At 41.0% G+C, this 12100-nt stretch overlaps 1 protein-coding gene across 1 annotated transcript; it reads left to right on the top strand.

The window, feature by feature from the left end:
* The first annotated feature begins 3232 nt into the window (after window positions 1-3232).
* Window positions 3233-9843, top strand: LOC128506374 (uncharacterized). Its single transcript, XM_053476794.1, has 7 exons — window positions 3233-3905; window positions 4033-4104; window positions 5320-5424; window positions 5659-5727; window positions 5868-6969; window positions 7188-8470; window positions 8789-9843. The coding sequence occupies exons 1-7, from the start codon at window positions 3233-3235 to the stop codon at window positions 9841-9843; spliced, it is 4359 nt and encodes a 1452-aa protein (XP_053332769.1).
* Window positions 9844-12100: the final 2257 nt, after the last annotated feature.

The following is a 12100-nucleotide window of genomic DNA, read 5'->3' as shown; positions in this document are numbered from 1 at the left end:
ATTACCTTGCTTGCATGCATCAGAGTCAAGCTTAAGTTTGGCTTTAAAGCAGAGCCATGAGCCCCTCTGAACCACGGTTTTGTGAACTGCAACCAAAAACAGGACGCTTAAGTGGTGTCTTGTATTTATTTTAAATAATTAAATCACACACACACACACCTCTATTACATAATCAATTATAATCAAACTTTACATTTCTTAGTCTTTAAAATTGTTTAATGGCAAATGATAAGAATGCATTTCCTTTAAACATGGATTACCTTTGGATGGACGGTTAAATACAGTAGATTTTATATCAGTGTATAATACAGGAGGATGGCGGTGTGTATCTGTAATACACAGTTAGATCTAGTTCAGTCATATTAACTGTATAAGAGTCTAAACTTACTCAAGGTGGATTTGTGCCACAACAGATTCACTAAATGACTCAACTTATAACACAAACCTCATATTCATATTGTGATTTAAATCTGTATGAGAATATAATCTACTGGTTTACTAACATTATGGTGTTGCTGTAGTCAGGTTACAGTTACAGTTGATTATTCATTGTTTTGGCGAATGTACAGTGATAGATTTTAAAGCATCAGATTATAATCTAATACAGTTAAATATGCATGCACCACATGTCCGTTATAACGCTGTTATGCCGTGTGTGTGTGTGTGTTACATGTTGGAATGCCGATACTGTATTTTAGCAGCCTGCACTCAGTTTGTACTGTACATGCAAAGGAAACGTTTGTGTTCACGTTTATTTTACATGCATTGGTTTTGTTAATCTTCTGATCATACGCAGGGCTGAACTCTCCATAACATCACCGCGACCACTGTGTGTTAATAAATACAGAAAATGTGTCATTACTGGACGAATACACTGCGAAAACGCTGGAAAACACTAAAATACACCGCTAATGTGTAAGTGTGAATCTTAGTGGAGGGACGTCTCTTTAGGAAACGATAATGTTAATACAGGATCGGCAACTTTACAATAACGTTATATGACACAAGCCGCTTAAATTAAGTATATTTATCTCTGAAATACTATTGTAATGTACATCTTACCGTGTTATGTTGAAAGAATATTGATATTCCGAACCGTTTAAAAGTTTGAATAAGTTGCATCCGCACTGGAGGCGGGACCAGGGCAGATATTTTGGAAACGGAGGAAGCTGATTAGCTTTGAATTTTGGAAACGGAGGAAGCTGATTGGTTTAGAATTTTGGAAACGCAAGGACGTGATTCGACAGAGAGACTCGACGCGGATTGGTCGAGCTGAATTTTGGAAGGAAGGAAAGATTGGCTGTGAATTATGGAGATTTTGGAAAAGGGAAAAGATGACTGGCTTTGAGTTTTGGAAAGCGAGAGATGTGATTCGCCGAAAGAAGCAGCCGCACGGCGCGGCGGCCGGGGATTCTTTAGCTAAAAATCCCTAAACGGTTTCCCATTCATTTTCAATGGTAGTGCTAAACCACTACGGATGCGATATACTTTCGGCCGCCGGTGGCCGCTGCGGAGCCCGCCGGCGCCCGTTCCCCGCGCTGATTGGTCGAGCCGCCTTAGAAAAAACCCTAAACCGTTTACCATTCATTTTCAATGGTAGTGCTAAACCACTACGGATGCAATTGTACTTTCGGCCGCCGGCGGCGCTGCGGGGCCCTTCCGGCGCCCGTTCCGCGCGCTGATTGGTCGAGCCGGGAACCGGAGTCGCGCGCTGATTGGTCCAGCCGCCTTAGAAAAAACCCTAAACCGTTTCCCATTCATTTTCAATGGTAGTGCTAAACCACTACGGATGCAATTATACTTTCGGCCGCCAGTGGCGCTGTGTGGCCCGCCGGCGTCGTTCCGCGCGCTGATTGGTCGAGCCGGGAACTGGAGTCGCGCGCTGATTGGTCCAGCCGCCTTAGAAAAAACCCTAAACCGTTTCCCATTCATTTTCAATGGTAGTGCTAAACCACTACGGATGCAATTATACTTTCGGCCGCCGGTGGCGCTGTGTGGCCCGCCGGCGTCGTTCCGCGCGCTGATTGGTCGAGCCGGGAACCTGAGTGAGCCAGACGGTGTGTATACGCTGATTGGATTAACCAGAAACCTGAGACAGACAGACGGTGTGGATGCGACACAGAAGTGCTAATCAATCGGTAAGAGGATTTTTTTTAAATAAAAAAAATAAAACAAGACAGATAATAGACAAATAAAAAAATAGAATTTATATATCTCAGCTTATGTCGCTATAAACCTTTTTTTTTTTTGCAGAGTTTATCGTGCGAGCCAGAAACTGAGACAGACGGTGTGTACCGCTAATCAATCGGTAAGGAGATTAAAAAAATAAAAAAAAATAAAAAAATTGACTTATACAAGAGACAAACACATAAATTTACTTTTTTCATCTCTTTCTAAAGAGTTTTCCTTGTTGTCGCTATTTTTTTTATTTTTTTGCAGAGTTTATCTGTTTATCAGAGACATACTGTGTGTACTGCTAATCGGTAAGACTTTATTTTATTATTATTGTATTATTATTAATAAACTTATACAGTTAAAAGATAAATTTACTTTTTTTTTTACTTCTAATTAACCCCCCCCCCCCCCCCCCCCCTAAGTTTATCGTGCGAGCCAAAAACTGGGACACTGTGTACTCGACAGTGTGGTGCTAATCGGTAAGCGTTTTTTTATATATATATTAAACTTATACAGTACATGAACCGATAAATATACTTCATTTCATCTCTTTCTAAAGAGTCTCATCATTGTCGCAGTGCCTTCATCAGTAACTGACTGTGTGCTTGTGTTTAATATACTTGTGTTTTCGGGTTGCATTTTAATCACCTATGTGAAATTACATAAGCGTTAATTTCTTTCTGTTACATTTAACTCTGTGTTTTTCCATAAGGAATGTTATTACCTAATAAGTACCATGCTATTTACCAGAGTATTGTGTATTATCCTTTGGAGGGAATCATAACAGGTAAACTATAAGGTGGTACATGTACTATATCAGTGAAGTTTACATTAACTTACACATTAAGTTCAACTGCAATATATAAAATGTATAGTTTTTGTCTATAATTCCCATGTCTCTGTGGGATTTGCATGCCAGTGTCAGAATTAGAATTGAAAAGTGTCGACAGTAAAAAACAGTGCAGATATTTAATCTTCATAATCCCTGCTCTCCATTGAGCATGTACCAAATTTATGCTTGAATAATAAAAAAAAAAATTTCTTCATAACAGGCAAAATGCACAAACAAGTTTTTTTCCCTGGGAGAGTCAGTGTGGTTTTTCGAAAGGGACCACATGGCTATCTCCGGCAAGATCCGACCAATGCAGCCAGACGGATAAAAGACGACCCATCTCTACAGGACAGGTCTGCGCCTATAAAGGAGGAGCGCGTCAGGCAAAACGCCCTCACCGTGGTCAGTCAGAGAGGGGGGGATATTTCAGATAAGGCAGAGGTGCTTGGAGAATATATCCTGCAGTTTGGGAAATATAAAGGGAAGTCCTTTCACTGGCTGCTTGAGAATGACATGGGGTATACCATATACCTCATAAAGAATCGGCAGAAAGAAGAGGCTGTCGGAGTTTTTGTGGGAGAAGGGCATAGCAAAGACAGCCTAATGTCATTTCTGAGTTATGCGCTTAGTTTTGACGAAATTCAGTCTCTTCTTGACTACGAGTCAAAAAAAAAAACTGTTGCAACAGCAGCATCAGAGGATGACCAGCTGGTTGGTTTTGGCTCTCGTGCCAACACCACTTGGCGAGAGATTTGGGACAGCAGGGACGATGGCTATGCAGCCTTTATTCTCAAGAAAAGCTGTGTACCAGGGACAAAGATGCACAAGTTACAACAGTACCTGCAAAGGAAAAAACATTCAACCTCTCCGACCCAACTTGCTCCTGCTGAAGTTATGGGTGGGTCTCAGTTTTCTTTTATTTTGCCCAAAGACATATAAGATAAAAAAGAAAAAAACTTTTTTGATGCATCAAATATAATAAAATTAGATAACTTCAGTGGTCAACTTTTCTGTCTGCACCACAGTGATGGATGAAGATGAAGAGCTGGAGAAAGCAATGCTCAGTATATCACCTTCCAAACTGTCCGTGCAGAGCTGTGAGTAAACATGCATTTTAAATTAAAAACAGTTACAGATCTGTATGCCTATTATAAAGTGTGCATGCTTTGTTTTTATCGATATTTTTCTGTTTCCCCCAGCTCCTGCTTCTGCTTCTGCTAAGTCACTGACATCATCTACTGCCAGAGGCCAACAGGCATCGGGATCTGAAAGAGGTTTCTAACAGACTGGCCCCTGTGCTGGGACTATAAATTTTTTTCCCAAACTGGATTTTCTCTAAACCTTCCCTTCTCATGTTGACCACGTTCTGGTCCTGTTTGTTTTTTGTTTGTTCACTAACTGTCCTAGTGACTATGAATTGATGCCCCATGTGATCAAGGTAAGAGTTCTTTTTAATTTTCTGTGATGGTTAAAAAGAAGAAAATGACTTTGACTGCTTTGGTTACTAACACTTAAATGCACGTGTTTACACTGTGCCAGGTTGCTCTCCCTGCTTAAGACTAATTGTGATGTTTAAATATTAATTCATAAAATGGTGACAGTTCTTGGATATTAGTCCAACATAAAAAAGAAACAGTGGAGTATTGATAAAACATTTGAATTGTGTTTTGTTTCACTGTGTCTGGTCGAGATAAGCAGGCAAAGTGACTTGCTATTTCTGTCTTTACTAACACCAGTTTTTGTATAGTGCTAAAATATAAATGACTGACAGAATTTTTGTTGTTGCAGTACCATCTGACACTCTCTTCTCATCGTCCGTTCCACTTCCACTGGAGGGTTCATGAGCAGATGGTAATTGTGTCACATTTCTTCTGAATACCGGTTTATCCATTTAAACATTTATGTCATATCTACTTATGTGATGTAGTGATGTGCTTATTATTAAGTGTGCCCGCATGCACTTATTACTCTTCTCCCCTAGAAATCATTTTATGCAATCGGTTTATTATATCCCTAAAACTTTGCAGCGTTTCTCGTCCCGCAGTTTTAAGAAAACACTGACGTACGTTACACCGTTCCGTGCGGCTGGCTCGGGCAATTCCCCAAAAAATGCCCCAAAAAGTCCCATAGACCTAACATTTGGGACCGGCCTCTGTGACATCACGGCTGCCACTATGATGCAACATATGTGCCTGTCGCACACTTAAAATTTCTCCAGAAAGTTTTGCTCTCTAGTTTATATAAATCTTTTTGTTACAAGTAATCAACTAGTCATGTACGTTTTTGTCATGCTTTCTTCTGTGCAACACAAGCTCTGTCATCTGTAAAAAGTCCTGTGCCCCTGCCTCGGGAGCTGACGTTTCTTATACCAGAACCAGCAAGTCCTCTGCCTACAGTCTCAACCGTCACAGTAACAGGTGTGAATAGGTTTAACTGTAATTCTCAAAAATATCTACATAGTAAATGAGAAACAACATAATTTTAACTTCCATTAAAGACAGTATCTGATTAATGGTAAGCAGTTTTAGGAATTCACTATAACTCTTTGAATTTTAGTGACTGAGTTGTAGATGCTGTGTGTCATAATGTAGTCTGTCTTTAATTTTTTTTGTGTGCAATAATTAACTGTTTACCATTCTCTGTGTTGTCAGAGCCACGTTTAAATTCTCCTGAGAGGTCTGCAGTGACCAGTCAACCTCCACTGCATTCATCTACTGCAGGTACTGTTCAAAGTATTTTATTTTTTTTTTTTAACATGGTGGTGCATAATCTAAAGATATATAGTATATAGATACTATATATACAACACTCACACTCATAATCTTACACTAAGCTATTTCTTTATTCTTGTTTTTACTAGTCCAGCCATCACCAACTATCCCCAGCTGTCCCCCTCCACAACTTCCAGGATATGACCACGATGTAAGTCAGTGGAACTGTTCACAGCAGCAGAGGATCTGGATGAAGACAGAGATGGAATCTATGGGTCTCTGGCCAGGTTCCATTCCTGTGAGCAACCCAATGAAGATGGTGTCCTTGTGGCGCTTGCCTCCCCAGCCGGAACTGATAGACAGCATCCATGAGCTTCCCTCCCCCAAGTACTTTCAGCTTCACCCCTTTTTTATATGGAAGCCAGAAAATGATAATCTAATGGGGAGGCTGAGGAACAACTACCCCTTGCCATGCATTGAAGGTTGTGTTCAGCCTCAGGTTGCCTCTGCAGGTGTTGGGAGACCTCGTGTTATCGTTGGCATCACTGGACAGTACTACCTGTTGTCATCCAGGCTGTGCTGCAAGGTTTGCAAGAAAAGGTGGTACGCTGACAACCCAGTGTGGCTGGAAAAACTTCCCCAGCGATTTACAAATGTGTTGCCTGCAAAACTGACCTACAAGAAGGCCATATGTAAGTCAGTCATGGATGAACTGAGACGCACGGGAAAATCACCGACGGACATGACAAACCAAATTATGGAGATGATGCACCTGAAATATGAACGCGCCAACCTGGCCTACCTTCTCAGCTGCCAAAATGTCATCGATGGGGAAGCAGGAAAGTACGGGCAAAAGACAATTACGAAATTCATTAGACAGGAAACTAGGCCATCTCCTTTCGGGCAGTACAGTGATTCAGATGGATGGAACGGCATCTCTGTATCTGCACACTACCTGACTGACTGTCTACTGCATGAGTATGAGCACCAAGAGGGTGCCATCAAAAGACTGCTCCAGGGCACCTTTGGACAGGCTTTCCGTTCAGACCATACCCGTAAGGTCGCAAGAAAGGTCACCTTTTCATCTGGAACCATGTCATCATATGCAGTCATGAATGAAAACTGGATGATCATTTCATGGGTAATGGTGCAATCTGAGACAGAGAAGTCGCTGAGGCCCATGTATGAGGGACTTGCAGCCCGTTATAGCACTGCAGACATAGAGAAGGCCCGATACCAGTGGGTTGACAGGTAAGAAATTACCAGTTTTATGCCAATATTTACACAATAACATTTATTTTCACATTTTAGATTTGTAATTTGAGGAAAGGAATACACTTGCAATTGCAATGATTACATATTACATTTACATCATTACATATCATTACTGAATACACTGCAATGAACGTAGTGAGAGATATAAAAGTTTTAACATTTAAGGGTGTATTTTTCTCTTTTTTCTCTTTCAGAGATTGTTGTGCAGCATTTAAGGTGGCGGAATCTCTTCCAGGAGAGCATCTGAACTGGGACGCTTGGCAAACATCTGAGGCTATTGTTGCTGAGGCCACTACTGGTAGCCTGCTAAACTCATGTGCATCACGGTCTCACTACAACACCGATATAACCATCAAACTGGACTTATTTCATTGTATGCGGCGGTTCCTCCGTGAGTGTGTCTCTGAGCATCATCCTCTGTACAGTTCCTTTGCCCAGTTCCTGTCTGCTGCCTTTTCCGTGGTGGATCAGGAAGACTTACAGAGGCTTAAAGATGCTTATATATTTTGTGGAATTCACCCTGCCAACCCCACGAAACAGCACATTCGTGTACACTGCAGAACAAAGATTCCACAGCCTAAGGAGCTCATCCAGAGAGTTGAGGGAGTTTTCCGGCACTTCTTCCTTGCTCAAGATCCAAACGGTCTTCCTCTCTTTAAGCCCTCTATGCTGAAGGCATGGCGGATTCAACGGGTACACATGCTGCGAGGTTGCCTCAGTGATCCTGAGGTAGAAGGTGCCATCTTGTACAGGCATGGAGGGATGGTGCAGCTAAATCATGTGCAGGGTGAAGGAGCTAAAGTTCCTGTCTGGATCCCCATTAGAGGCACATCTCAACAGGAGGGTTACCACTTCCATCAAGCTCAGTGGGTCACTGGAACACGTGTTTCCATAGAGCTGTTTCAAGCTCAGGGGATGACAGGGGTGGCACGGTGGAATTATCAACGCCTGGTGGACCTGAAGCAGCCAGATGTTTCCCTTCCAGCTGTTTTCGATCCAGTTTTGATTGAAAAACTTAATGCAGTTTCTAAACGGGTCCTCGGAGATGAGAAGTATCCTGCTCTTCATCTTTCACCCACAGACACTGGAGAGAAGTTTGGCCTGGAATATATTGAGCCTGGTTGCCGTCCAGTTCCTCTTGACTGGGATAAGCATAGGACTAGTACAGGCTCTACTCATGCCCTCCATACACCTCCTCTATCCAGCCCACCCATGGCCCTGTCAAGGACTCCTCAGGCATCCTCCATGACTCCGACCAGAGTGCTGCGGTTTCCAGCATGCCCGTCTGGTGATGCTAGTACAGGCTCTACCCATGCCCTCCATACACCTCCTCTATCCAGCCCACCCATGGCCCTGTCAAGGACTCCTCAGGCATCCTCCATGACTCCAACCAGAGTGCTGCGGTTTCCAGCATGCCCGTCTGGTGATGCTGCTTTTGAACCGGACGCATCGGTACCTAAGCCCAGGCTTAAGACAGGTAAACATCTGAAAAACAAGTAGCTGACAAAAATTAGTCATCACCAGCAGTAATTAAATTATATTTATCTTGATTCTATGTATCTTACATATCTTTGTAGTCTTCTTGTCACAATGTTTGACCTGTCACTTACTAGAATTTTAGATAAGCAGATAACAGTAATAACCTCACCCCAGCCGTTTAGGTTCATTGTTAATCTGGGTTTTTACCTAGATGAGTATGTGAGTTCTGTTTTTTTTTTTTTTTTTTTTTTTTTGCTATCAGGGCCAGAATGATTTACTGCACTCTTATTTCTTTCTTATTTCTTATGCTTTACAGAAAGCCCATACCCCCCACCTCTGCCTCTGCTGGCCTCACCAATCGCCGCTCGCACTGGACCTGTGAAGACTGGAGGCAGGATCTTTGTCTTGGACCACAAGCGTTGGCCAGCCCCTATGAAGAAAGTCATTGACGATCTCCTTAATAAACACAGAGGACATAAGGACATGCTCAAGCTTGTGGACCAAGATTATGCTGCTCTAGTTCACAACTCTTGTAAAGACCCAAACAACATGCTCCACCCAACAACCAAAGTCCACATTTCACAGTACATAAAGCATCTCAGCAAGCTGATAAACACCGCATCCTCAATAAACACAAGCCCGGAAAAACTCCACGAGAGGCAGCAGCTCTGGTACACTCTGACACAGGGAAGTGAGACTATGACTGTACCAGTTGTTACCATGCCTGTCTCAGTAGTAAACCCCCCTCCTCCTGTTCAGACCCTTGCCACACCTCTGACACAAGACTCTATTGAGGAAATGGTTAAAAACATCATGGAAAAGCAACAGGAACAACTGAGACTTCCACACCAAGCACAAAAGAGGGCACAAACAAAAACTTGTCTTTCCTGTGGCCAGCCAAAGTCTAAGTATCTGAATGATGGTTCGTCCATCCACTTTTTTTACCAGCAAGGACCCATCAGATATTTCTACTGCTCCACAAAGGTCTTCAAAGTTTATGGTGGTGAAGGATTGACAAATCCAAGAATGCCGTTTGAAGACTTTTCAGAGACAGAGTTTTTTCAGCGGGAACTGGATGCCACAAAGATGAAGGCGGAGGAGAGAGGGCAACAGAAAAGGAAAAGGAGTGAACCTGAATACACAGGCCGCAAGTGTCGTTTTTGTAAACTGGAACTAAAGCAAGGCCCAAACAGCCCTCACGTTCACACAGGTTTCCCTGGAATGGCAGGGAAGTACATTTACTGTCCTTCAAAAATATTTTCTTTATACAAGGATCTGGGCATGGAGAATGAGATGACCTGGAGAGAGTTTGAAGATTCTGCATTTTATGAGATAGAAAGACAAAGATGGGAGTCAGAAAAGAGAAAATAAGAAAATAAGATATTGTTCTAGTTCTTTTTTTATAAGTGTTTTATAGTATTAAGTCTCATATAAGTATTTTGACTAATCCTACCCTTTGTCAAAATGTTTCTTTCTGCTCATCTTCTTCTTCTTCTTCTTATTATTATTATTATTATTATTTCTTTTTTTAAGTATCCATATGAATATTTATCTGTTTTATCTTTCTGGTAAAATCTGTAAGACATTTTGGTGGCCCCATTTTTTTTTCTCTAAAAATTTATTTCTATATAAAAGTAGAAAGCAAAACTTTTGAAAATTTGTGTTTTAAAATTGTATATATAATTAGCATTCAATTTTATGACAGTTGTCATGTTACTGTTCCCAAGAATGTTCAATATTAAAAAAAAGTTTAAAAAAATTTCAGCATGCCTCATTAACATAAGTAAATAATGTATAGTGAGAAGTAAAAGACAAATTATCCAATGTGGAGTTTGTAACAAGTAATTCCTAATATATATATATATATATATATATATATATATATATATATATATATATATATATATTATAAATAAGATATTTATTATTATTATTATTATTATTATTTGAATAATAAAACTTTTCTAAATAATAATAATAATCTGTCAGTTTATTGAAAGTTCACCCAGAGAGGGATTCGAACCTGGGTCTAGACGATTTTATACTATCATTTAAGGAACACCTGGGTGTGGTTCAGCACCTTGGAAAGCAGCAAGAATGCTTCAATTTCATTGGCTGTCACTGAGTGCCAGCTATTCACGACTTGCCCCCGCGTCCAGGTAGGGAATCAAACCCGGGTCTCCCGCATGGCGGGCGAATCACCTACCACTGATCCACCAGTACCCATCTGCGTTTAAAGCGCATAAAAACAATAAAACGAGGCCAACGTCATACATCTTTGTAGTCCTTTTGCACACGCACGGGTGCTGTAAGGGCCATATTTCATTCTTGTGATTTGTTGTTATGTTTATCTTATTTCAGTTTATTAGTTAAGCATTAAGCAATAAGTATCATACATATAATTTGTATTGTGACATCATTTCATGGGTTGTTCTGTGACATCATCCCACAGTTATGCAGTTCCATGTCTATCACGCATGTTAGTTGTAGTTGTTGTTAAGACACGGAAGGATACAGAAAGGTGTGCAAAAGGGGATACAATGGATATTTAATCCTCCTGCTGGGTCTCACTTCGGTGGAATATGGGAAACGCAGATAAGGTCAGTTAAAAAAATCTTGAGGTCTGTACTAAAAGAACAAACACTAAACGATGAGAGCTTGCACACATTTCTGTGTGAGGTGGAAGCTATAATTACCACCGCTACAGACGATCCCACAGACCTGGAGCCCCTGACACCTAACCACCTGCTGCTGATGAAAAAACAGCCAAACTTGCCTCCTGGACTTTTCAAAAAAGAGGACATTTACGCACGTCGCAAGTGGAAGCAAATTCAGTACCTTGCCGACCTATTCTGGAAGCGATGGGTGCGTGAATACTTGCCCTTGCTTCAGGAGCGCCAAAAATGGTCTCAGGTGAGAAAAAAACTCTCGATTGGAGACGTAGTTCTAATAATTGATGAGTCTTCTCCAAGAAATTCATGGGTCGTCGGACGGATCACGAAAGTGTTCCCTGATAAAAAAGGACTTGTGAGACGTGTACTGGTCAAAACTAAAACCAGTACCCTGGAAAGACCCATCGATAAGCTGTGCCTGATATGTGAAATGGACTGTTAATTACCTTATAAAGTAGTCATGTTCCTTTCATTTGGTACGCAGCGATATGAATACCTTAAGTTAAACCGTTAACAAATGTCTAAAGTGTTAAGAAAGTTAATTCAAATTTTAATCCAATAGCAAATGTTGTGGCCCAATTGTAAAAAAAAAAAAAAAAAGGAAAAAACAACAAAACAAAAAATTGTGTGTAATTGTCAGTCTTCCTGCCTGTCAATTAGGGGCTGGAAATGTAAGGGCCATATTTCATTCTTGTGATTTGTTGTTATGTTTATCTTATTTCAGTTTATTAGTTAAGCATTAAGCATTAAGTATCATACATATAATTTGTATTGTGACATCATTTCATGGGTTGTTCTGTGACATCATCCCACAGTTATGCAGTTCCATGTCTATCACGCACGTTAGTTGTAGTTGTTGTTAAGACACGGAAGGATACAGAAAGGTGTGGAGCACACAAGCTTTTGACCGTGAGACAGTAAGCTAAAAGGAATACAGTAAAATAAGTTGTTGTAAC

The sequence above is a fragment of the Clarias gariepinus genome, chromosome 18 (genome assembly GCF_024256425.1).
Source record: "Clarias gariepinus isolate MV-2021 ecotype Netherlands chromosome 18, CGAR_prim_01v2, whole genome shotgun sequence".
In the NCBI taxonomy this organism is placed as follows: Eukaryota; Metazoa; Chordata; class Actinopteri; order Siluriformes; family Clariidae; genus Clarias; species Clarias gariepinus.
This window is presented reverse-complemented; position numbering and strand designations above follow the sequence as displayed.